The following is a 26472-nucleotide window of genomic DNA, read 5'->3' as shown; positions in this document are numbered from 1 at the left end:
GAAAAAAAAAAAAAAAAAAAAAAAAAAAGAATATATTCAGTAAATAAAGCAAGGTGCCAAACGGTATACATAATATATTACACTTTGTGAAAGAAAAAGGAAGTGGGAATACCAAAGAGCAAAGAATGCTAGAAGAACAAACCAAAAATTAATAAAAACCAATAACTTTAATAAAGGGGAAGAGAAAGAACAGAGCAGAAGGGACATGGAGAAAGAAGGGAGACTTCTCTGAATAGACCTTGTTTTGACTCTAGAATCATGTAATTCTTTTACATACTCAAAAAATAAAAGTAAACAAAAAAGAAAAAAGAGCAATCCCTAAAAATTGAAAACAAATGGGAAAAAAAGTAACACTTATTTCAAATGTCTTAAAATATTTTGACTTATAGCACATACATCTTTAATGTAATATATTCTAAGAGCAAATAGAGTTGCAAACAAGCCTTGAACTTGATTCAATGGTCTTATTGTTAGTAGTAATGTTGGTATTACTTTGAAATTTTTTTATAGCTGTATAAATAACAATGCAAGTAACTATGTTTATACTGTTAGTAACAAGATTTTCAGCTTAAGAAAGGAAGGACACCAATATCGATCAAGGATATAAACATGTTGCAAGGTTAAATTTTAACTGGAGCTCCCTGGTCAGGGTCCTTGACTTGAGAGGCCTGTTTGTGGAGGCCTGGTCTTAGCTGGGGATTCAACCAGCATGTTTGCCAGGAATGAAGTCTCAAACACGGTCTCAGCTGGAGTGTTTGCCCAGGTTGGAGATGCAAGCTATGCATTTGCCAAAGCCAGGACTGGTGGCTTGATCAGAGACTCACTCAGCATGTTTGCAAAGTCAAGCGTTCACCCAAGTTTCCTGGAGCTGGGGATCAGTCAGAGACTAGACCAGTATGTTTGCTGGGGCTGGGCTCTCAACTGGTGTGTTCGACAGGGCCAGGAACTTGATCAGCGTACTCAACAGAGCCAGGTCAGGCTTACACACTAAGCTATGTGTTCCAAGGCCTGGGCCAAGAGAGTGGCCTACATGATTGAGGCTAGAGCCTTCTCATTGTGAGAGAAGGGAGTTATAAATATGGAAGGGAGAAAACTAGAATAAATCCTGTGATATTGGGTTGGAATTGGAGATGATTTAAATTCAAGGTTTTTAATATACAGATAAATATAGAAAAAGATATAGATATATACATGTTTATACGTATACACATACATACACTTTCTAGCTCTGTCTCTTGAAGGGATTTAAAAGGCACCAGAGTTTATTTAGAGTAATTACCGATTCCAGGGCTGGAGCAAGGAAATACAAAATGAGGCTAAAACATCTTGTGTCAGAAAATGAAGACATGTTCAACATGTCAAAAGAACACAAAAGCCAGTATGAATAAGCTCCCAATGGCCAAATCTGGGATAATTTGAACATGAAAATAGTGATAGTATCACATTATAATCCATTAAATAAATCAGAAATCCATAAGTCTATACTAATATCAATATATGAATGAATAAATTAAGTTTGGTGAGGAATAGGATACTTTTGTGGTCTCTAAGTTTCTCACCAGAAAACACTGATTATAAAGAGAAAATAAATAACTTTATAGTGAAGAAGACTGGCAGATACCATGTTAAGCAATTGACCAAAGTTAACATCACTGATAATGGGACAAATTGAAATTGTGTGTCATCTGATAGGCTGTACTGAGAACAACACAGTAAAACTTCTATGATATTTCTAGACTGAAGGGACTAAAGGAATCTGACAACTAAATGCAACACAATTCTGGACGGGATCATTTTGCTGTCAGGACATTTTTGGGATAACTGGCAAATCCTGAATGGTTGTAATCAATAGTAATGTAATAATGTTAATTTCCTAATTTTGATAGTTATCTTACAGTGGTATAGGAAAATGTCTTTGTAGGAAAAACACAGTAAAGTACGTATGGGTGATGGAGCATCACGTCACCAATTATTCTTAAATGGCTCAGGAGAAAAAACTTCTGTGCTATTCTTGCAACTTTTCTAGAAATTTGCAAGTATTTCAAATTTTAAAAAAGGTCCCAAACTATTAGCAATTAAAGAAAAATAACTAAGAACATATATTGCCTTTCCTGCATAAATTATATTTTAGGATTATCAAAAAGCCCTGATGAGAACGAGTTCTTCTTTGCAAAAGAATTCTAGGGGACAAAAAGGTAAATGGAATGACTGAATTATAAAATCAGCAGGTAAGTGCTTAAGATCAATAGAAAGATTGAACTTTTAGGGCCAGATGCAGCGTGGGTTGCATAAGTAAAACATCAACCAAACAAAGGCTTTATAAAATCCTCAATAATTGGATGGAGGGTATCCTCCAAAAGCCATGCAAATCAGGAAAGCACACAGCCTATCATGTCTAAATAAGAAAGTGCTAGCCAACTCCAACTCATTTCCCCTAAAAAAATCCTTTTCCCCCTGACCTCTATACTTCTCAAACTTCATTTACTACTGCTGCCCCTTTAATTTTTCCATCCTTCTTCTCCCAGTTGTTTCCTCTTCCCAACTATTTCCCTCTCTTCCATCCTATAACCTTTAATCACTATCTACTGAGTTATTACACTTGTATATTCTTAGAATTCAGCTAGATCTCACAACCAGGTACGAGCCCTGCTCTCCCCTAAAAATGGAGTGGGGGGAGAAAGAGCTAGGCAGCTAGGAAGAGAAGACACACAATCATTATTCAATACACCATTCATTTGGTTCTAAATTGTGTGCTATTGACTATAAGTATCGAAGGGGGAAATCATAAGGCTAGGGTAGTTGAACATCTTGTCAGAAGGGTGGGGCCTTGAAAGATGGGTGAAATTTGGCTACATCCTCACCTCGAGACTGGACTCGTTCACCAAAAGGGGGTCCATGTGTGTATCTTGCACCTAGGCATGCTATATGACTAGGACCTGTCACAGCTGGTGCTCAAAAAATATCCTTGGAGTAAGTAAATACTGTACTTGAAAACCCTTTGATAGTTATCACCAACAAGATGGAAATCCAACATCCTACTGATCTAGATTTGACTCCTGACTATCTCAGCCTCGTAACCTGACACACACACCCTCGCTCTCTGTTCCAGCCATTCCAAACGAACAGACTTCCCAAACACACACAGATGTTTCAAGTCTCTATGTGTCTCTTTGTGACCTTTCCAACATCTCTACCTAATAAATTCCTACTCATTCTTAAGATTGAGTTCAAGCATCAGCAACTTTATGAAGCTTTCTCTGACCTCTCAAATTCAGACTAATCACATTCACTCCCTCTTTCCTTTCCCTTTATGCCCTTTTTCCTACCTGTATTTTAGCTCCTATCTCAGTGTATTCACTGATATCCACAGCCCCTAGCACAGTGTCTGGAACACAGCAAGCATTCAAAAAAAAATTTTTTTTAATTAAATATCAAATTGGGTAAGAGATAGAAGACCAAATGTAAAACTGGGAATAAGTAAAGATTTTCCTTATCAAAAAAAAAAAAAAAAAAAAAAAGACACCATGAAATTGGTAAATAGAAAAACCAATATAGTACTGACGTAGAGAGAAGGAACAAAGGCCAAAAGAGCCTACATGTCAGATGCAAGCCTCCAGACATGAAGTACATGAAGTAATGAGGACAGTAACCCCAAGTAACAGAGGGCTGGCCACACGGAAGGAAGGACAGGCCTTTCCTGTCATTCTCTACTGCTCAATAGCAATGCTGTCCAACACAAATTTCCATGATGATGATGAATATTCTATAATTCACTGTCCAAAATGGTACCCATTAGCCACATGTGGCTTCTGAGAACCTGAAATGTGGCTAGTAAAACCAAAGAAGTGAATTTTTAATTCCATTTATTTTACTTTATTTAAATAGCCCTATGTGGGTAGTGGCTACTATATTGGACAACACAGCTCCTCTAGATTATCAGAAACAATGGTTGTAAGCAACAGAATAAAAGATTTTTTAAATTAACAAAAAGAAGCACTCTGTAGCAATTACAAATCCTATTAATGGAATGAGCTCCTCCTCAAAGTAATCTCTGAAAGTGCTGAAGAAAAGAGGAGATAACTTTCTTAGATACATGCTTCCAATAGAGTCCAGTATTATGATGGGTGAGAAGACAGACTATAAAACATCACAATACTTTATACCTGGAAAGGATTCAAAGATTAACAAGTAAGGAAACCTTAGTTTGGAAGTCAAATGAGTTGCTCAAGATGACATAAGGCATGAAAAGGGAAGGCATTTGAACAATGGTGAAGTAACAAAAATGCGCCTTAAACTACTCAGACCAATAAGAATTTTTAAAAGTGAATACTTTACACAATAATGAAAGAAAAACTGAATTCTCACATCTTGCAAGTCAATAATATGAAGTATTCCACAATGAGTGGTTGGCAGCAGCAATATCTGTTAACATTTAAAATACAAAACTCAACACAAGGCAACCCAGCCCCGGGCCTCTCTTGCAGGGTAATAAGTGCAGGTGAAAAGGTAAGAGCCAAATGCTGGCGCCAAATGCTGGAGTCGACGCCTCCATGGGAGACCTGTACTTGTTGGGGTTTACAGAGACTTTTTCTCATACATGTATGCATTACTTCCATCTTTTTTGAGATATATGCTAATCTTGTAATAAAGTCAACTAAAACTGATTTCATTTTGATTTAAAAAAAAAGATCACACAGGGAATCAGTAGCAGGGTAAGAACTAAAATCCAGATTTTAAAATGCTATGTCCTGTTAATTGTCTTGATTATCATGGTTTCACGAGTATATACATATGTAAAATGTCATCAATTGCTTACTACAGAGTCTTATTTTAGGTTAATTAGATCTCAAAAAAGCCCCTTTACAAAAAAGGACACTATTTCCACTACTATACCATATTTAGTTCTACCTCATAGAATTATGAGGAATAATGTAACTACATTTAAAGACTTAGAACAGTGCTTGATATGGATGGAGTACGCACTATAAAAATGTTAGCTGTATTACTGTTAGTTACTAGAATTCTGTCCTACTAACCAGCATGGAGAAATGGAAAGAAAAGGAGAGTGAGCAGGACTTGGAGTCAGAAACTCCAGATAATAATAGTTCTGGTTCTTGGGCAACTTCTCTGAGTCTCAATTTTTTGTAAAATGAGTTAGCTAGACAAGATGATCTAAAGGGCCTTCCAAATTAAAGATTTCAGACTATGATAAGAGTTGTAGGAAAGGAAACCTTAGACATGGGACCCTTAGGAAAGAACTGATAAGATTTAAGAACTGGCTAGATATGTAGAATGATGGAAAACAATGATTCAACTGTGAACACAAAGTTTGGAGCTTTGGATGACTCAAGGTTTAAATAAAAAAAGGAGCATGTTGACCCAATAGACGAATAGCTATATGACTACTTATTATTTTAAAAAATCAGTAGACTCTCCATGGAAATGAATATTCATGACCTTCTGGATCAAAATGTCAACCAGGACATTTAAAATGTATGCTAAAACCAAAATCTCTTCTCTTGAGATTAAAATAATGCTGTGTTAAAATGAGATCCCTATGGATCATAATAATTACAGATAATCATATTTGATACATTTAATAACATTCCTTCCAAAGTAATAAATTTATGAAAAAATATCAGAGTATACATCAGTCACCAAGAGACTAATTTCTTGAACAACTCTTCGATGTGGAAACAAATCTAACCCGAGTTACAGAGCTGCTTGTAGATGTCACAGCAAAATTCGCTGACAACATTTCTGTTTTCAAGAGTTCATCATAATACATTTCTATATTATTTAATTTAAAAAAATTGCTGATAACGCATTTTAACCTGTTTTCTCCTAGTAACTTCAGAGCTCATCTTCAAATAGCTAAACTGCAGTAATACATCTCATGCACTCTATAGAACACATTTTTAGTAGCAGATGCCACAGTAAATGGTTGTGAACCTTTATGCAGTCTTTAAAGAATCATGGTTTCATGTAGTGTGACATCCAAAAAAAAAGCCTTAGATGGTGCTGAAGAGCACATTTTTCAAGATTCTAACCTACTCCTTTCATAGATGGGAGCAGCCCAGCAGTCATGCAGACATTCTGGTAGGCTCTATTCTACCATATTGTACCGATGTAACATTCCTGAACAAAGCCAAAAAGATCACAGTTGTTCCTAAAATCCTTTGCTTATGTTTCACAGACTGAAAAAAATCTGCCAGCTTTTTGTGATCCTTCAAGGGCAACATTTCAAATATAATATCCTTCTCTGGATATTGAGCAGTATTTCAGTTATGGCTGTTTGGTCAATATTTGGGTCAAATCCCAGAACAAAACATTTTAAAAAGAAAATTGGTCATGAAATGTTACGGTTTAATACTATCTGCAGACCTATTTAGACATAGCCAAAATGGACCAATTTATGACGACATAAAATGAAAAATGTCATTGATTAGCCTAGAACAGCAAGATGAAAAATTCTTAGTCGTAAGGCAAAGCAAATAATATGCTGAAATACACTGCAGAAAAGAACTGAAACCACTTGGGACATGAGTCACTGAGAGTCATATTTTTCAGATATCTTAGTTAATTAACCCTTTCTGTTTGAGTACTGAATTTTAACTCAGAGTAGAATTCTTTCTAATACATACCACATGGTTCCTATCTTTTAAAAAGATACATAAAGAATGCATTTTTTTTCATTTCTTAATAATTAAGGGTCATCATTATGAAGATTAGACACTGAGATGTGGTAAAGATGTAGCCATAAATGTGAATTTATACAATATGGAATAAAGGGAAGAATCGTGAGTTTCTCTATATCAACTGCATGAAGTTTGATTTACATTAAAAAAAAAAACTCCCAAGAGTTCCGGTCTAAATGGCAGAATAGATGGTCCGCAGCGTCACTCCCACAAATCAACCAATTTACAACTATAAAAATGTAACATCAGGGGCCGGCCCGGTGGCGCACTGGATAGTGCGCTGCTTGGGAAGCACGGCGGCGCTCCCGCCCGAGGGTTCGGATCCCACATACAGACCGTTTCCCGCGCACTGGCTGAGCGAGGCGCGGGAGCGACGCCGAGGGTTTCAATCCCGTTGCCGGTCCCCGGTCCAGTACGGGGGCAACACTGAGGGTTGCGATCCGTTGCCGGACACGGAAAAAGACAAAAAAAAAAAAATGTAACATCAGCCAAGCTGAGGCCACTGGAGTTCAGGGGAAGAGGAGAGACCTACAGAGTTCATGAAGGGAGGAGAAACCATGATGAGAAAAAGAAAAAAACTGCTCTGAACGTTTTAGGCTGAAGCCACTTTAAGGCTCCAGCTGCTGAGTGCATGGAGCAGGAGACGGCAGAAGTCGCAGCTGTGAACTTCAGATGGAGTTACTTGGAGGCAGCAGGGAGAAGAGAGCTTTGGTGGCCCCCACGACAGCAAGACCACTAATAGGGTTCCCGTGGACCCATGCAGGAGCGAGGAGCCAGAACACAGCTGTAAAAGGGGAGCCATTCAGAGGCCGGTAAGTCATCACAGGGGACCGACACAGGGCCTGTCCCATGGGAAGTGTTTGGAGCATGGGTGGTGGGGGAGACAGACCCACTGGGAGAACACTGGGATACAGCAAGGACAGCCAATCTGCCCCCCAATCAGCTCAGGAGCACTCAGAGGAGACTGGTCAGGAATGCAGAATTGCATGGAGTGCTGATTGATGAAAAAAGACAGGCCCAGATCAGAGTTTCTACACAACCCAGGTGCACCGTGTCTATGGAGAGCCAGAAGTATCTATAAGGTCAACCATTAAACCCTGAGCTACACAAAAAGCCTTCTCTAGGGAAACAGCAGCAAAGCAACAATTTAGCTCAATCACACAGCTCAAGTACTGGTTCCCACAGGAAGTTTCCCCATTTTATAAGTAAGCAAAAGACAAAAAATTAGTTCTGGCCAAGGCACACCACCAGCACCTTGGAGCCCGCCAGGGGACATGAGGCATGGAGCCAGGGTCCAGACCACACTCCCAAATCCAGGCATACTGCCAGTACCTCGGGGTCCACCCAGGGGCCTGGGGCATGCAGCCAGGGACAAGACCCCCCTCCCACAACCAGGCACACTGCACAAGCTCTTGAGGCCTGCCCAGGGACCCAAGACATGGAGAAGTGGACCAGACCCCCCCTCCCACAACCAGGCACACCATGCCAGTGCCTCAGGGCCCACCCATGAACCCGAGACATGGAGAAGTGGACTGGATGCCCCTCCCAAACCAGGCACACCATGTCAGTGCCTCAGGGTCCGTCCAGTGACCTGAGGCATGGAGAAGAGGACCGGACCCCCCCCCCCACAACCAAGCACACCATGCTAGTGCCTTGAGGCCCACCCAGGGACCAGAGGCATGGAAAAGTGGACAGGACCCCCTCCCACAACAAGGCACACCACGCCAGCGCCTCGGAGCCCACCCAGTGACCTGAGTGGACAGGACCCCCACCCACAATCAGGCATACTGCACCAGTGCCTCGAGGCCTGCCTGGGGCCCTGAGGCATGGAGAAGGGGACCAGACCCGCCCCCCCACAACCAAGCACACCACGCTAGTGCCTTGAGGCCCACCCAGGGACCTGAGGCATGGAGAAGGGGACCAGACCCCCCTCCTACAACCAGGCACACTGGGCCAGTGCCTTGGGGCCCACCAGGTGACCCAAGGCATGGATCTGGGGACCGGACCCCCCACCCCACAACCAGGCACACCATGCCAATGCCTCGGGGCCCGGCTGGGGGCCCACCTGGGGACCAGAGGCATGGAGAAGGGGAACGGACTCCCCTCCCAGAACCAGGCACACCATGCTAGCGCCTTGGGCCTGCCCTGGGTCCCAAGGCATGGAGAAGGGGACCGGATACCCCTCCCACATCCAGGCACACTATGCCAGTACCTCAGGGCCCACTCAGGGACCCGAGGCATGGAGCCAGGACCAGACACTCCCCACAACCAGGCATACTGCCAGCACCAAGGAGCAAGCCAAAAACATCAATTCCATGTGGGTGGCCCACCACAGCCACCACAATAACCATGGCTGCTATGAAAACTGGTAGATGCCACAACCACTATGCAGATGGTCTGCCCGACACAAGGAGAGTCACCAGCAGAGATAAAGAAAAGAAGAGGATGTCTCTCTCCACAAAGCCCATTTCAGAGTGACAGAAGAAGCATCTGCTCTATGATAATACTGGGGGACCTGATCACACCTCTCAGCATTGGACAGATCACCTAGGCAACAAATCAACAGAGTAACCATTATTCTTACAGAAGGAAAGAAGAAATCTAGGATAATTAGAAGGGCGAGCGGGGAGGGCGAAGGGCATGTGGAGAGATTGGACAAGGGGCATAAAGAATAATTACAATTTGTAACAATATATATGCTAGTAATATTGATTTGATCAACATATCTCAATGTTGAACCCCAAAATATGCATAATCAATTTTGATTCAATAAAAATTTTAAAAAACAAAATAACCAAAACACCTCCCCATGACACCTTGTTTTTGTTCATTTACCAATTTTCCATAAAAGTATAACGAAGCATAGGTAATTGTATTATATCCTGTGCAGTGTAACACAACTACCTTTTTATGAAATTAAACAGTGGACTGAATCCTGACACTATCTTCTTCCAAATGCTTTCATTGTTCTCTGGTAAAATCAACTTTGCTTCTCATTATTATCAATGACATTCATCTCTTCCCTGGCTTTCAAAACTTTATCCAATTTCATGAACTAGAAGCTTATCCCCACTGTTCTTTCTCCCTTGCACTGTTTGTTTATGGCATGTATCTCACTTAATTTCAAAAATATATGATGGCATGAATGGGGGAAGACTTATTCCACATGTTTTCATTTTACCATAAATAGAAAGAAGACAACATGTCTGCTAAATGGGGCATCAGGTCCAAATTTTTTCCAGTCCCACTTCATATTTTATTTTGACAAGAATTTCACACCTAAGCAACACTGGTATGAGAAGACTCAAAGTCCCATATAGTACCTGTATAGGATCAATTTTCTCATAACTCCTATAACATTTTACTTTTTAAAAACCCTTGTTCAGTTGGCCGGTTCGCTCAGTTGGTTAGAGCGTGGTGCTGATAACACCAAGGTCCAAGTTTCAATTCCTGTACCGGCCAGCTGCCAAAATAAACAATAAATAATAAATAAATAACAATTTTAAAAATTTTTAAATTCTTGTTTAGAAGTTAACTCACAAAAATAGCTACCAAGATGAAGGACAAATATTCCCAGATAACAATACCGCTCCATTAGAGGAAATTCTACAACTTCTAGAAGTTGCACATAGTAAGGACGCAATAAATGTTAGCCATTATTATTCAAAAAATATGAATTAAATATTAACTATTTTCTAGGCACTATGCTAAGTAGAAACAAGTAAAATAACTCAACCCTCAAGGAGCTCACAACCTAGAGTTGTTTACAGCCTTAGTGAAAATATACATGGTTCAGTAGACTATATTTGTTCATAAAAATCTTTTGTAATCTAAAAGCATTAAGCCAAAGACTTTTTGCAAGAAAAATATAAATTGCTTTTCAGTTTTGTTACTTAAGAAATTATTGTATAGAAAAGTAAACTTACATCTAACAAAACAATTACTCTTCTATCCCAAGTCAGGTATAAATCCCAGGGCAGGATAAATATATTTTTTTCTTTCTTTTTACAGCAGTTTTAGTTTTACAGAGAAATTGAGTAGAAAGTATAGACAGGCCCCATGCCCTCCCCCTCAATGCACATATACAGTTTCTCCTATTATTGACATGTTACATTGGTCTGGTACATTTCTTAAAATTATAAATCAATATTGATATACTGTTATGAACTTTATATATATTATATTGTATTATATACAATATTTAAGCTCAAGTGTTCTAACATGCCTTTACTTATTCCATAACTTACATTACTTAAAATTTTGAAAGAATATAAACTCTACGGTACAAACAACATAAAGGAATCAATTACTATACTGATTGAATAATATTTTCCCTACTTTCTCTTTATGAATTATGTATAGATGTTCATTTTTTTGTCCTTGAATAAAATAAAACTTGAAAAATTATTTTCAACCAGTCACCTAGATTTGTAATATTTATTACTGTACCAGCTATAGTCTTCTCCACTGTATTCTAGCTTAACTTGTTGCTATATAGATAAACCCTTGAAAGAAACACAGAAAGGTACAGGAGCTTCTTGAAATTACACATGCACACACATGAAAGTTATTTTATGCCTTCAGGAACGTACTACCTCCACCAAGTACAGATCGCTGCTCCTCCACACAGAGTGATGCTACTCATCACTCCCTCTGCCCCTTACACACACGCGCGCGCGCACACACACACACACACACACTCACGCACACACACACACATTCGTTCCATACTCTTGGGATGTTAAAGGAATATGGGCTTTGGAGTCAGACACAGTAAAGTCAAATCCCACCTCTGTAGCTCAGAAACTGTTTATCAAGTCCAAGATCATTTGTGTTCAAGTATTCCTTTACTACAAGAAAATTTGCTTTTATTTTTGTTCTGTTTAGCAACTTTTGCTAAGAAAAATCGTTCCAAAAGCCCAAGGACACTAGAAACCAAGAGTCAATGTACTTAATATTCTCCTCGTTTTCAAAGTGCTTTCCTAGGAAACATGAGGGGCACCTGCAACAAAGGCCACAGGGGGCATTTACCAGAGTGTTTAGTGTATTATTATTTGGTAAATTTTGCATTTATGTTTTAGATACTTCTCTATATGTGCATTATATATTACAAAAAAAAAATAATAAAACAAAATGTAAAATTGCCTCCCTACCCTGTCATCCTCAGTAAAATGTATTTTCTATCAAATGTTAAAAAAATAAAGCCTTTCTTCATGTACTCCATATGATATAGGATAAATAACTTCCTATTCTGCATATAATTTAGCATAATTTACTCCAGCCAAAGTTAGCTAAGGACTTTTTTTTAAAAAAATGAGTTTACGCTTGTTTACAATGAGGCCTAGATTAAAAAACAGAGAAAATATTAAAACACCTTTAAGCAATTTGTGATAAAATCATGATGACCTACATAGAGCAAATCACTCTAAGTAGGTAATATAAATGAAAGTGGTTGCCTTTTTGTCTTTCAAAAAGACCAAAAGGAACTCTATAATCTGACTCCCTAATAATTTGTGATATTCTACATGCATGGAAAAAAAAAAAAAAAACAACAACTTCAAACAAAAAGTCATTACTACCTGTCAAAGAATAAACTAAAAAGGAATGTCTCAGCCAAGAAATTAAAACGGAGCTATGTGCCCATATCAAACAAAAATCTGCTACATACCTTGATCAATACAGTTTTCAGCGAGAGCAAAAAGCTCAGGTGAGCGTTCCTCAAGCAGTTGCTGGTGAATATTCACACATCTCAAAGTCCACCATGGCAAGCTCTACAAAAAAAGCACCATGCAAGCTGAAATAAAAAGACACTTTGGAAAAAAATGTTTTACGTTAACTGAGTTTAATTTTTAGCATTTTTTTTCTACATTCATGAATTTAAATTTATTCCTCAATAAGCTTACCCATCCACTGCTACATTTTCAGTAATAATACCAAAAGCCATTTCTATGTCTTCCATAAGAGTAACACCTCACTTCCATTCCCTCAAAGCCTGTGTTTATTTTAGCCACTTGGGTTTTCTGATGCCATTTCGAACTTCCCATCTCCTTTAAAATGTTTGTTATAATCATCCTGCTTTGCTGTGGCACTCCATTGCCACCATAACCCATGTACCAACTCCTCCAGGAGGCCTCTGGCAAGAACCCCCACAATGAAGGTGATTTTTCCCTTGCCTGAACTTCCAGCACATTATTGGTACTTCCCTTTGCAAACACATTCCACCGTTTGTCACCCCAAGGTTTCAGTGTTGTGCACCATCAATCCAACAAGATGGGAAATCATGTCTTACTCTTCTCTATCCTCCTCAAAGCAATGAATTCTGCACAAACTACACAGTAAGAAATACCTTGGATTCAGATATTCCCCCAAACTGGGAAGATTCCTTCCATACCCAAATAAAACCTCTTTCATGAAGCCCTCTCCTACTAGCATGGCCCACATAGACCTCTTGCTTCTCTGAACCTCTACACTCTTCCTAGAAGTTAGTAGCACATAAGATAAAACTGGGAAGATTCCTTCCATACCCAAATAAAACCTCTTTCATGAAGCCCTCTCCTACTAGCATGGCCCCCATAGACCTCTTGCTTCTCTGAACCTCTACACTCTTCCTAGAAGTTAGTAGCACATAAGATATCACTTTTTTTTTCAACTGTATAACTCTACCTGTACCGTACATTTCTGAGGGTAGTGACTGCATTTTACACATTCTCTTTGTTAATATACAGGCTAATAAGCACACAGCTTTTTCTTTATTCTACGATGCTTTTTCTTACTTAATCAAAACATTCTCACTTAAAAAAAAGAACAAAAAACAAAAAACAAGAATCAACAAGTCAGTATAGAAACATATACAGTGAAAAATGAAAATTTCTCTTCCACTACCCTATGGCATCCTCCTCCCACAGAAAAATCCATGACAAAAGTTTATATCCTCCTAGACCTTCCTCTATGCATGTGCACATGTGTATGTGTATGGACGTTTACAAGTTACAACGGGCATTTTTGATAGGCTCGTTATAGCATCAAGTATGATCATGTACTGAATCATCTAAATTAATTATAACTATGTTACTCTGAATTATATGAAGGGGTAAAAAATTAATTTTCCTTTTTTTAATAGCAATACTTACTAATAGGAGATCACACTTAGTTACCAAAGGAATTTTTTTACTAAAACTTAATTTCTTAATTTGATTAAGAGGTTCCCTTCTAAACTGCTACACACCACAACTGCTACAACAATGGGGCAACCACGAATGAATTTTGACTTTACAACAAAATCCGGTCTAATTATTAACGCTGCTTCTTCAGTCCATGTAAGGAAAGATAGAAGTATCTAAAAGAAAGGAAGTTTAAGATCATAATTAATTTAATTTAATTTCCTGAGCTGTCGCCTCATTTTCATTCTTTCCCTGAGGAATTTTTACTGAGGCTAATGAAGTCAGTCTCCATTTCAGTCATCTGTCCCTTATCTGCTGTAGCAACAAGTCAGGTTTGGCAGCTTATTCTTTCCTTTTCTAGACATGGGAATTTAGATACATCTAGTCAAAAAGATTGCTCTTTTAAGAAAACATGACACAAGATGGTGAACTCTTAAAAATCAGAACTATAAATTAACTCTTAACCCAAAATCTTTATATGGGAGAGGGGAGTGTAAATAAATATGGAAAGCATAGCCTATTTTTCTACTGGAAACGTCCCTTTCCTATTTGCCAACAATTACTTAATAGAAAAATCAAGGCATTAACTAAGAAAGGAAACTTGAAGCCTTGCTTTAGACAGTTTCTAGATCCTATCTCCTGATTACAGCACTTATTTCAGAATTGCCCATTCGAGAAGTCACACTAGTTAAGAAACTCCTAAATGGCAGAGAGCAGTAGTACAGTCAAAAGGCACTCAGTAAATGTTTGCCAACTTATTTCATTTTATGAATAGAAAACTGATAGAGAAATTAACTAGCATATGAGGGGTCTTCAAAAAGATCATGGAAAGATTTGTATTATCTTTCAGAATTGAAAATAGAATTATTTTCCCATGAACTTTCTGAAGGACCCTCATAAGGTCACATAGCTGTTAAGTGGCTAAGCCTGTCAAACTGTGATCTGCTTTGAAAGCCAAGACTCTTTTTATTCAACATTACATGTTACTAATTCTACTCTATATACTTCACAGATTAGGGGGTGGGAGAAAATCATCTTCTTTCACAGTTCCACAAAAATTATACCATAATAAACAACTTGATAATTTCTTAGGAGTCAGGCTACTCAAAAATTAATTTCAAAGGTTAAAATTAATTTGGATAAGTATGTGATGCTTCTTTACGATTTTATCTTCATCAAAGCAGCTATTTTTAAGATCATCAAGAAAATGATATAGTAAAGACCCAAAGGAAAAAAACTGTAGTAGAACAAATAATGTTTCGATTGAAAGGCAAGGTTTCAGCACAGAATGATATTTGCATAGTGATGTACTATAAGAAAAAAGGTTTCATTGAGATTCATTTGAGCTGTTGAGTGTATCAGTTCATTACCAGGTGCTGCTGTTCTTCTGTATAGATGTACCAGTTTATTTACAGACTGAAATTCTTGAAGTTTGGAGAGACTTTTTTGAGAGATGGGACAGTGGGGTGCAGGAGCTGGTTTAAACTGGCTCTTGAGAGCCAACTGTTGACTTTGCAGAAATTGTGCTGGCTTGTTATTAAATGCAGCCGTTGAGAAGTTAAATTACATTAAAAGGTAGTAAATACTTAAGGGTCAAAAAAAGAAAGAAAGAAAAAATAGGGTTTTAAGCAGAAGTCAAAACTATTCAGCATCTGTCAAGAAATTAAGGTAACTTGCTCTCCAACCCTACGAAGTATGACATACACAGCCAGCAGTTCACATATTTACTAATTCTCCTAAGCTGTTGATAGTATATGTATTATTTTTCAGATGATGTTTAATATACATTTGGAGATGAAAGTTTTGATCAACAAAACTTAAAACTGTCTCACTCACTTATTAATGACCGTGTCTCACTAGAAAGAAAATAAAGTTTGATAACCTCACGCCTTGGTGATACTTTTTTTAGAGCAAAGAAATAGTCTATAAGACCATTTAACTCACATCAGCTTGGGGAAAAAAATTTATTCAAGCTACTGTCACTAAACGATCAAAGATCAGGCCTCATATCTGCCAAGTCATGTTGAAATCCATTTATCAAAAACCCTTCTAGTACAGCTGATTCCAAATCCTCGGGCTCAAGTGAGAGTTGCTCATAGAGGCATCACTTCCCTTCTTACCTCTTCTTTAAAACACAGTCATGTCTAAACCTAATGCTTAGGAAAGTCAGCCCTTACACAGTGCACATCAAGTCAATATTTTGCCTATAGAAATATTTTGTTTCTTAAAAATTTTTAGCCAACACTTCAAAATTGGGAGATTTCACCTAAAATTTAGATTTACTGCTTCTGACAGTATGGGGTGTGCATCAAACCAAGTTTCAACAATCAGACAGAGCAGGGGTCAGCAAGTTACAGCCAGGGGGCCAAATCCAGCCCACTGCTTGTTTCTGTACAGCCCAAGAACTAAAAAGTTTTTACATCTTTAAATCATCAAAGAAAATCAAGAATATTCTGTGACATGTGAAAAGTATATGTAATTTAATTTTCAATGTCCACAAATAAAGCTTTATTGGAACACAATCATGCCCATTCATTGACTTATTGCCTACGGCAATGCAGCAGAGTTAAGCGGTTGCACAGAGACTGTACATTGCACAGCTGACAATCTCCATTAACCCTCCAAAGACTTTCTTCATATCTCTTGTGGTTTTGGTCAACTCCTACTGCATATTAGCTTTCTGTGAGTAAGGGTGTTTCTCCTCACTAAGTTATATGTGACTTGAAGAAACCATACAACAAATGCTCTGCTAAATCCAACCCAAATAATGAAACAAGGTAGGATGGGGGCCAGGAAACAATAAGTAAGATTCTTGCATTCTGGCCACTGCTCATTAACCTTACATGAAATTCATAAAAGACTGTGAAGGATGTTTTTAAATCTATATTTAAGACTCTGAGAATAAACATTTATACACACACACACAACACAATTGTTGGGTTTTGTTTGTTTTTTTGGCAGCTGGCCAGTGCAGGGAATCAAACCCTGGACCTTGGTGTTATCAGCACCATGCTCTAACCAACTGAGTTAACCATTCAGCTCTCACACACACAGTCCTATTAAGGAGGCTCAGTAAAATCTCAGTTTATACAAGATGAATCACAAGAGGAGAAAAGTTACTTATATTCATCAGATTTTAAAATTACATACCTAGAAGAAGATTTAAAAAACAAAATATACCAAGACATCATTAGCATCACACCTACAGTCTGATGCTAATAAGCACAAAAGTCACACCTGGGTATAAATCTCATGGATCTTTTTCTTGCCTTACCTGAATAGCTGTCAGTTTATGTCGTACATTCACAAGAATAATGCGAGCTAATAATAGCAGTATGGGCTTTGAGGTCAGGCTATAGATTGATTCACCGTCCAGAATGAGCAGGCTCAGAACAACTGCATCCAGTCCTTTGACCTGAAACAAAGTTTGTAAGCTAAGATGATATAATTTAACAAAATATTCATCTTTATATATCTTACAGATTTTCCAATCAATTCAGCTTTGGAAAAAAGGCATTAATCTATTAAACAGCAATTGGCACTGGACAGAATCATATCATTACAAATGCCCTCAGAGATCTACAAATCCAGCCTTCCCAGACAGATGGCCACCCATCTGCTTGAACTTTAGAGAAAGTCAACCAAAAAATGTAAAAATTTAAAAAAAAAAAAAAAGAGGAACAGGGAACTCGAGAAAATGCTAGCACTGAAGAGGCATTATCACTTCATAGATTTGCTTACAACAAAATACCATCTCAATAAAAAACAATGTTAAAATAAAATAAATAAAATATAATTTTAAAATAAAAAAATTATGTTAAAGGATTTATATTAAACATCTACATTTCATTTATGGTTCACAAGCTGACAAATGTTATTATGTTAGCATGTCGCCACTTCGTAATTCCTATCAAGCCAATCAACAAGGTCTCACACATCAAATGCTGAGCATGCACACAACTATAGACCAGAGTGAGCAGAAGGCTACAAAAAAATCATGCCTTTGCGAACCCACTCCTCTGTTGAACAGAAGATTTTCTATGATAGACAAGACACCTGTATTTCTAAAATGTGGACTGCAAAATTTTAACAGCTGCCACAAAATAGACAGTAGAAATAATTAACCATTGGGAACATGGCCTCTAATGTCACAGACACAGAACAGTGTTCTTTCTCTGCTTCTTATTAGCATAAAGGCATGGGCAAATTTTTTAACGAAGGCTTCCATTTCATCAATTATTAAATGAAGTAACCGAACCTACCCCTCAAAGGGTTCTTATAAGTACTAAACTAAATAATCCAAGTAATACCAGTGCCTATCTCAATAGTAAATATTTTGAATATGAATATTTGATTATTGAATATTTTGAGTACTGTTTAAAGTATTCAGTAAAGGCAAAAAAGGAACAGATGTGGGTTCTCTATCTCAATAGTAAATATTTTGAATATGAATATTTGATTATGGAATATTTTGAGTACTGTTTAAAGTATTCAGTAAAGGCAAAAAAGGAACAGATGTGGGTTCTTCTTCTGTTCTACTTTCAACATTGCTGAGAAGGATAATAGAGGAATAAAGACGTAACATGAATGACCACCACCAAACCTCAAATAAAGCTTACTGCTACCTCCTCCAAGGAAGAAGGAATTAAAAACAAAACAAAAATACTTCAATAATTAAGGAACTATTTTGATGTTATTATAACTGCCTCAATTTTAGAAGTAAGGAAACAGGTCCATCAAAGTTCAGGGAAGTCAGGTTTCCCAACTCTTAACCAATATTCTTCCTACCACCCCAAGCTGCCTTCCCTACAGATCTCTCTCTTCCTGCCCCTCAGCAAGGCCCAGAACTGTGCTAAGCAATAAAAAGGCCTCAAGGACAAGACCAGGATGACTTCTGGCCTTCTGACTGGCACAACTACATTATGGTGGTGTAGGTAACTAAGATAGTCACTAAAAGAGGATCCAGAGGATCCAGAGGTGACCTAGACAACTTCACCATGAGTTCAGTCTTGGACATGAGGAGTCTGAGGTATCTTGTGAGAACACCACGTAGAAGTACTGAATACACTGACACAAGTGAATATACTGACTTAAGAGCTCAAGAGAAGAACCTGCCTAAGGTGCCCAAACTGGACCTGTAGCCTCATTGAATCACCTCATAAATTCAGGTGGATGAAACAATCCTTATTTTCTCAATTCCAAGCCAAACTGAAGCACGAGAAGATATAAGGAAGGCATGCCTTTAAGAAAAAGAATCCTCATCTCAATTACTTTGAGATGAGAAATGTGTTTACTTGTTCTAGCACAAATTTCAGATCATCCTAAATAAAATCCCTAAATATAAATAACAAGTGATTTAATATGGTAACAAATAAAAATTATATAAAGAGATAGTCCTTGATATACTCCCTAGATGTCCTTACCTCTGATACACAAAGCCAGGGGTTGGTTACCAAACTTCCTACTCTTCAACTCAAAGCTGGTATTAACTCAAAGATGATATTAACAAATAAAGCAAATAACAAATACATGAGTGGATAAATGAATGAATAAACAGATAAATAAATATCTCTTCCTAGTGTTACCCTTGCATCGTCATGAAAATGTTAAATGCTTTTCTAAATCCTCTGACCCCTGTGACATAATACTGATATTCCAACAGAGTTCTAAATGCGCTTCCAGAGGTTTTGGGAAATGGTCCATTCTAAAGAGAATTGTTTATATTTTCAATAAAAATAAAGCAAATGTTACAACTCCTGTAAGAACAATTCCTCAGTCAAGACAGCATATGACAGAAAAATATATATAACAGTGACAATAATTCAACATCTGGAAGCCTGAGACAAACTTAATATAAAACCAGATTGCCAGGAGATCAACCTTTATGTGCAGGAGGTGACTTACTGCTCAGACATGGACCTTCAGTGATATTCTTCTGGGGCTAGTTAGCACCAGTGGTCAGAAAACAGCTCTACAAATGCCCAGGTCATAAGTTAGAAGCAGGGAAAATTAGTTTTGTTTTGGTGACTATATTCCATAACCATAAGGTATATTCACAAATATTTGTGCATTACAGGAACTTAGAAAGATGAATCAGCTCAGGAAAATGACAACCAGCAAAAACTGATGTGCTACGTCCCAGTTTTAAAACTACAACTCTCTCTATCTTCCAAATAAATGTTAACATCCTCAGATGTTAGCAAAAAAGTCACAAAAGAATATACACTCTTTGGTAAAGAACATAAATTGTAAAATTTTGAAAACAACTTGGCATTACCAAGAAAAATTGAACATGCATATAACCTAGGGCACAGCATCTCTACTCATGGATATATAGACTACAGCAAATATTATGGTCTGAACGTTTATATTCCCCCCCCCCCCCGATTTACACGTTAAAATCCTAACCCCCATGATGATGGTATTAGGAGGTGGAGCCCTCATGATTAGGATTAGTGTCTGTGTAAAGGAGACCCCAGAGAGCTAGCTAGCCCCTTCCATCATGTGAGGACATAGGCAGAAGGTGCCATCTATGAGCAAGTGGGCTCTCACCAGACATTGAATCTGCTGGCACTTTGATGGTGAACTTCCAGCCTCCAGAACTGTGAGAAATAAATTTCTGTTCTTTATATGATACCCAGTTTATGGTATTCTGTTACAGCAGCCCAAATAAACTAAGATAGCAGAAACTCTAACTCAGTGCTAAAAAGGGTTTTATAAGTATTTTGAAATACTAATCCCCTCATCCCTCAGAGCGAACACATATAGCCTGGGGACAGTAAAAACAGCCTCCTCCTCCAGTTACCACACTGCACCAAACAAATACTACCACTTTTAAAGTATTTGAAAGTATTTGTTTTGGAAGTCTTGCAAATTATTTCCAGAAAATGTGTTCCTAATAGCATTGTATATAATAGAAAAATGGAAACAACTTATATGGCAATCAAGGATAGAACAGACATAAATTGTGGCATATTTATACAACTGGAATACTATATAACAGTAAAAATGAATAATGGTATAATTTCAAAAATATACCATTGAACACAGGAACTCACAAAAGAATATATACAACCTGCTTCATTAATATAAAGTTCAAAAACTGACAACACTAAACAATATGTTTTCTGGTGATACATATAGAGGTGCTAAAACTATGAAGAAAACAATGTAAAGTTTAACTCAAAATTTATGAAAATAGTTCATAAGAGAGGGAGCCAGGGTTGCTCTCTGGAAGCAGACATAGGGGACCTTCTAAGGCAGTGTTTCCTGACCTTTATGAAGTCAGAGCACTCACAGAAGATGGTATTATTTGTAATATACACCAGGCAAATGGATTAGGCTACTAAACCAAAAGAAATTATTGTGGGGGCTGGCCAGTTAGCTCAGTTGTTTAGAGTATAATGGTGATAACACCAATGTCCAGGGTTTAATCCCTGTACCTGCCAGCCATCAAAAAAGAACAAAAAAAAGAGACTAGTCCTAAGGCTCTCACCAGCCTAGGTCCCACACAACTGCTGTAGTGGGGACCAACATTTAGGGAACAGCAGTAAGAAGTTCTGTTCTAAGATGCTGGTAACATTCTATCTCTCAAGCTAGGTGGTGAGCACAAAGAAGATTTATTATTTAAACTGTACACATCTCATATGCTCTTTTGAATGTTTGAAGTAGTTGCAAAAAAAAATTAAAATCAAGGTCTTGGTCAAAGTTACCTATAACCTGGCCCAAGCCCCATCAAGTCTGATCATTTACTGTTACTCCAGCAAGCTCAGTGCATCCTTTTCCCACAAATACCATGCTCTTCTCCCCTCTAAATTTTTGCTCATATAACTACCTAGAATGTATTTCCTCCTCTTCCCTACTTGCCCGTTTCCTACTCACCCTTCAGGTTCTAACTCAAGATCCAATCCTCAACTAGAAGGTCTTCTTTGACAAAATCCAGTTTCCACAAATCTCTTCATTAATGTCAATATCTCTTACGATCTGAACTTCTCATGAAACCCATTTCTGTAGTGCTTTGAATTGTTACCTGAATTTACAGGTGCTTCTACACTTTACAGCAGAAAAAGTACTGGACTTGGAACCAAAAAATGTGGATTCTAATCCCCAGCTCTAAGACCTCTGAAAAGTTTCTTTCACCACTCTGAGTTCAGTCTTCTCATCCATAGAATACCTCAAATCCATAAGGACCAAATTGATATAACACACATGAATTAAGCACCATTCAAACTTCTTATCAGTGCTCAGTAAATATTTATGACTATGACTGTTTGGTGGATTTCAAACCTACACTATAAGGACATAGAAACCAGTAACTGTTTCATGCACTATAAGAGAGAAATGAGATCTTTCATGTAAGTAAATTTCTAAATAACTGAAGCTTACCTCTTTAAGTGCTATACTCTTGGGATATTTTTTTTTCCCCCATTTTGGATGAAAACCTTTGTAAAGTGCAAATTATAGATTCCTTTCTTACACATAAGATACATAAGAGCTTTTAACCTTTCAATAATGACTTAGGGTCAGCATTATGAATTTCTATCATTCTATTCCAATATATACAGTGACTCACTAAGCTGATGTGTACAGAGCTAATTATTGTGTATTCAGATTATGCCTGCTTTTGTACTTCTCCTTCTACCCCACCATCAAATTATTAACACCTCTGTCTAATAAGTCTATTTCGTATTTATTTTGCTACTCATAATTCTGAGAAACCAAGTAACAGTAAACAGGTCCCTGGGCCGGCCCGGTGGCGCACTGGATAGTGCGCCGCTTGGGAAGCGCGGCGGCGCTCCCGCCCGAGGGTTCGGATCCCACATACGGACCGGTTCCCGCTCACTGGCTGAGCGAGGCGCGGGGGCAACACCGAGGGTTGCAATCCCGTTGCCGGTCCCCGGCCCGGTACGGGCGCAACACTGAGGGTTGCGATCTGTTGCCGGACACGGAAAAAGACAAAAGACAAAAAAAAAAAAACAGGTCCCTTTTGCTGCCTTGGATGCTAACGGGCCAATTTTCCAGGCTGGCTCACTGAAGTTATGTTCAAGATCACTGAAGTGGCTGGATAGTCAAAGTTATCACACTTCTTTCATAGCTTATCTCATACTCACCAAGCCCTATGCGTATGTGCTCAAAAATTCCTGAGGAACTCAAACTGCAAACTTCACTGGTGACCTACTGATGCAAGTCAATATTACCTTCATATATGGATAATAATAATTGCTATCACCATGCAGCACATCTGTGCCAGGCACTTTAAGAAAGTATGCATTTGCAATATAAAGGAAACCACCCTTGGGAACTGTTCATAAGCACAGCAGCAAAACTTACCTGCAACAAAATTTAACAGATTTCTAGAATTGCTGCTTTGCCAGAAAAGATTTTTATATAATTGTAGTAATATAAGCGACTGGGTGACTGGTGCAGCTGTCTATGCTTTAATAAAAAGAGCAGTTAATAGAGTTCTATTAAATGGAGAGTGTGTGAAGAGGAGTTTAAGACTGACAGTGGAACTTCTGGAAATACTTAAAAATCTGATCAGTGAACAAGCATTCTTAGTAGTTTTGTGCAAACCATAAGGTCATGTTTCCTTCTTACCTACTACTAACTCCAGTCTTATAAAGACCTGTTCGGGGCCGAGCCAGTGGCGCACTTGGGAGAGTGTGGCGCTGGGAGCGCTCACAGCACTCACTGCCTGAGCGCGGTGCGGCCGGTCTCAAAAAGGACAAAAAAATAAAATAAATAAAATAAAAATAAAAATAAAGACCTGTTCGTAAAGAATAAATAACACAGTAGTAACTATGTACATTTTCAAGAGGCATACCTCACTGAATTGCTGGAACAAAACAGATGGCAAAAAATCCTGAGGGTGCAAATCCACAGGAGGCCCCATCCAGTTACTCTGAACAAAAAGTTGCAAACTGCTCACACCAAGTATGAACATCAGATGTTGTCTGCACAGAAGAATGGTTAGAGAAATAAATATGAACCACTATCACTGTATAATCTCAAATATGCTATTTCATTTCAGTTTTAAGAAAAAGATATCAACCAACATTTAATGAGACTATCCTAGAGAATTACCAAAAAAAATTTCTGAATCTTAAACAACTTACATCTGTGATGTCCAATATTATAACTATGAGCCACATATGGTTCTCTTAAATATAAATTAATTAAAATTAAATGGAATTTAAAATTCAGTCCCATAGCCACACTGTCCATATTTCAAGTGCTCAATAGCCAACGTGGCTAGTGGCTACAGTATTGGGCAGCACAGATACAGAACATTTCCATCATCATAGAAAATTCTCTCGAGCAGCAATGATTTAGATCCTGAATGGATACCTGTAACTTTTTCTTGCATTCTATTTAACAACTCTGGCATTGCCAGAAGATGTATGGAAAAATGACTTTATACAAAAGAAAACTGACAACTAAAAGTTGTTTCTAACATTTTACTGATCTTATACCACCAACTGGTAGAATGAAAAGTCCCCTATAAATCTGACTGGAACCTCTTTTTTCAGTCCTGCATTAGCTTAAGACAGGGTGGGCAAACTTTTTTTTATAAAGGGACAGATATTAAATATTTTTAGCTTTGTATGTCATGTGTGTTTTTTCCCAACCCTTTAAAAATGTAGAAACCATTCTTAGCCACTTCGGCCCACCTGCTGTAATTTGCCAACCCCTAAATTAAGACATAAATAGGTGGGGATTCAATTCCAGCAAATAACAGCCAGGGAATCCTGGAGTTTCATTCTGAAGAGAAAGTAACAGCAGTCACCCTTTTCTTTCCATGGCCTGTTGGCCCTTCCTCAAAAGGAAAGTTCTTTAAGAGAAAAAAAAAAAAACAAGTCTACAAGCCAATGGTAGCCAGAATATAAATGTTTGGATACAGCAGAACAGGGAGCAGAGCAAAGAATAAGCAGCACTAGAGAAAAGAGGTGACGAAAGAGCCTGTTTGCAATTAGAAGTTAGGAAATTTGGAAAAAAATAGGAGTGCAGCAAGATCTTAAAGTCTTAATATAACTGTCCTAACTAAAAACCAAAATCCCTAAGGTGCATTGAGAAGACAGTTTAATTTTCAAATGCCTCAAAATGAGTCAACTAAAATGTCTCTTTTCAGCTTTATGTGACAAGCTAGAATTCTGGTCTACCAGCAAATAATGAATGCATTTGTGTGTGTGTGTGTTTTAATGGGCACCCAAGGCTAGTTGCTATGATAGTGCACACACATCAGAGAGAAAAATAAAAATCAGGGACAACATTGCAGGAATGTAAAATATCAGTAAACCAGAAAAACGAAAAAAAAATAATAATTTTATAATGAAACAAAAAGCCTTTAGTAACACTCTGCTATGGGTTGAATGTTTGTCCCCTCAAAAACTCATGTTGGAATTTAATCCAAATATGGTATTCGAAAGGTGAGGCTTTTAAGAGGATTGGATCATGAGGACTATGCCCTCATGAATGGATTAATAGTTATCAGGGAGTGACTTTGGTGGCTTTATAAGGAGAGGAAGTGGGTATGTTGAGAAGAGCTCCTAAGAAAAAAAAAGAGCTCTTGCCATCCTCACCATGTAGTAACCTGCATTTCCATAGAACTTTGTATAGAGTCCCCACCCAGAAGAACACCCTCATCAGATGCACGCCCTGGACCTTAAACTTCCTGGCCTCTAAAACTGTAAGAAATAAACTTCATTTCTTTATAAATTAGCCAGTTTCAGGTATTCTGTTCTGAGCAACAGAAAACGGACTAATACACATTCTTTTGTGAACTGCTTACGGATACTGGTTATGTCTTATCCATCTTTACAACCTCAACACCTAGCACAGTAGTCAGTTTATTTGTTGAAGGACTAAATGAAGCCATTCCCCAGAAATAATGGTAAAATAAAATTATACACATTTTAAAGATAATTAGAACTTGACATGGTTGGCACAGAGAAAAGACAAATATCAAATCTACAATGGTAAAATATAAGTCACTGAAAGGCTTAGGTTTCACTGCTATATAATGATTCCCTATACTTAATCCTATAAAATTACATAGACTTTAATGGAAGAAGGTAAGCCAAGGGTTCCATAATAAAAACATCTCTAGAGGGCCGGCCCGTGGCTCACTCGGGAGAGTGCAGTGCTGATAACACCAAGGCCACGGGTTCGGATCCTATATAGGGATGGCCAATTGGCTCACTGGCTGAGCGTGGTGCTGACACCACCAATCCAAGGGTTGAGATCCCCTTACCGGTCATCTTTATAAAAAAAAAAAAAAAAAATCTCTAGACGTTTTTGGTCTTTAGAAAGATAACAATCGAGGACCGGCCCCCTGGCTCACTCCGGAGAGTGCAGCGCTGATAGCACCAAGGCCGCGGGTTCGGATCCTGTATAGGGATGGCCAGTGCGCTCACTGGCTGAGCGTGGTGCGGACGACACTGTGCTGAGGGTTGCAATCCCCTTAACGGTCAAAAAATAAATAAATAAATAACAATCCAAAAATAATAAAAGTAGTTATAAGTACCACGCAGCAATCTAGAAATAACAAGATTAAATGTGTCTGTTTTCAAGTTAAAAGGAAATAAGGTCTAAAGTCTTGCCTGTGGCTAAAACCT

The 26472-nt window shown here is 38.1% G+C and overlaps 1 protein-coding gene and 1 non-coding gene across 2 annotated transcripts in view; one reads left to right on the top strand and one right to left on the bottom strand.

Moving 5' to 3' along the window:
- Positions 1–26472, bottom strand: part of TTC27 (tetratricopeptide repeat domain 27) — a gene marked incomplete at its 3' end in the record, with an annotated part of 38620 nt that overhangs the window by 10070 nt on the left and 2078 nt on the right. Inside the window, exons 3-5 of the mRNA XM_008569151.1 lie at positions 23682–23811; positions 17133–17273; positions 12367–12469 (exon numbers count right to left, since the gene is read on the bottom strand). Coding sequence (XP_008567373.1) covers positions 12367–12469; positions 17133–17273; positions 23682–23811 — 374 coding nt within the window. The remainder of the gene's footprint in view (positions 1–12366; positions 12470–17132; positions 17274–23681; positions 23812–26472) is intronic.
- On the top strand, positions 10087–10160 carry TRNAI-GAU. Its single transcript has one exon. It is a non-coding gene; the product is annotated as a tRNA-Ile (tRNA).

This window comes from Galeopterus variegatus, unplaced genomic scaffold (genome assembly GCF_000696425.1).
Source record: "Galeopterus variegatus unplaced genomic scaffold, G_variegatus-3.0.2 Scaffold468, whole genome shotgun sequence".
NCBI lineage: Eukaryota > Metazoa > Chordata > Mammalia > Dermoptera > Cynocephalidae > Galeopterus > Galeopterus variegatus.
This window is presented reverse-complemented; position numbering and strand designations above follow the sequence as displayed.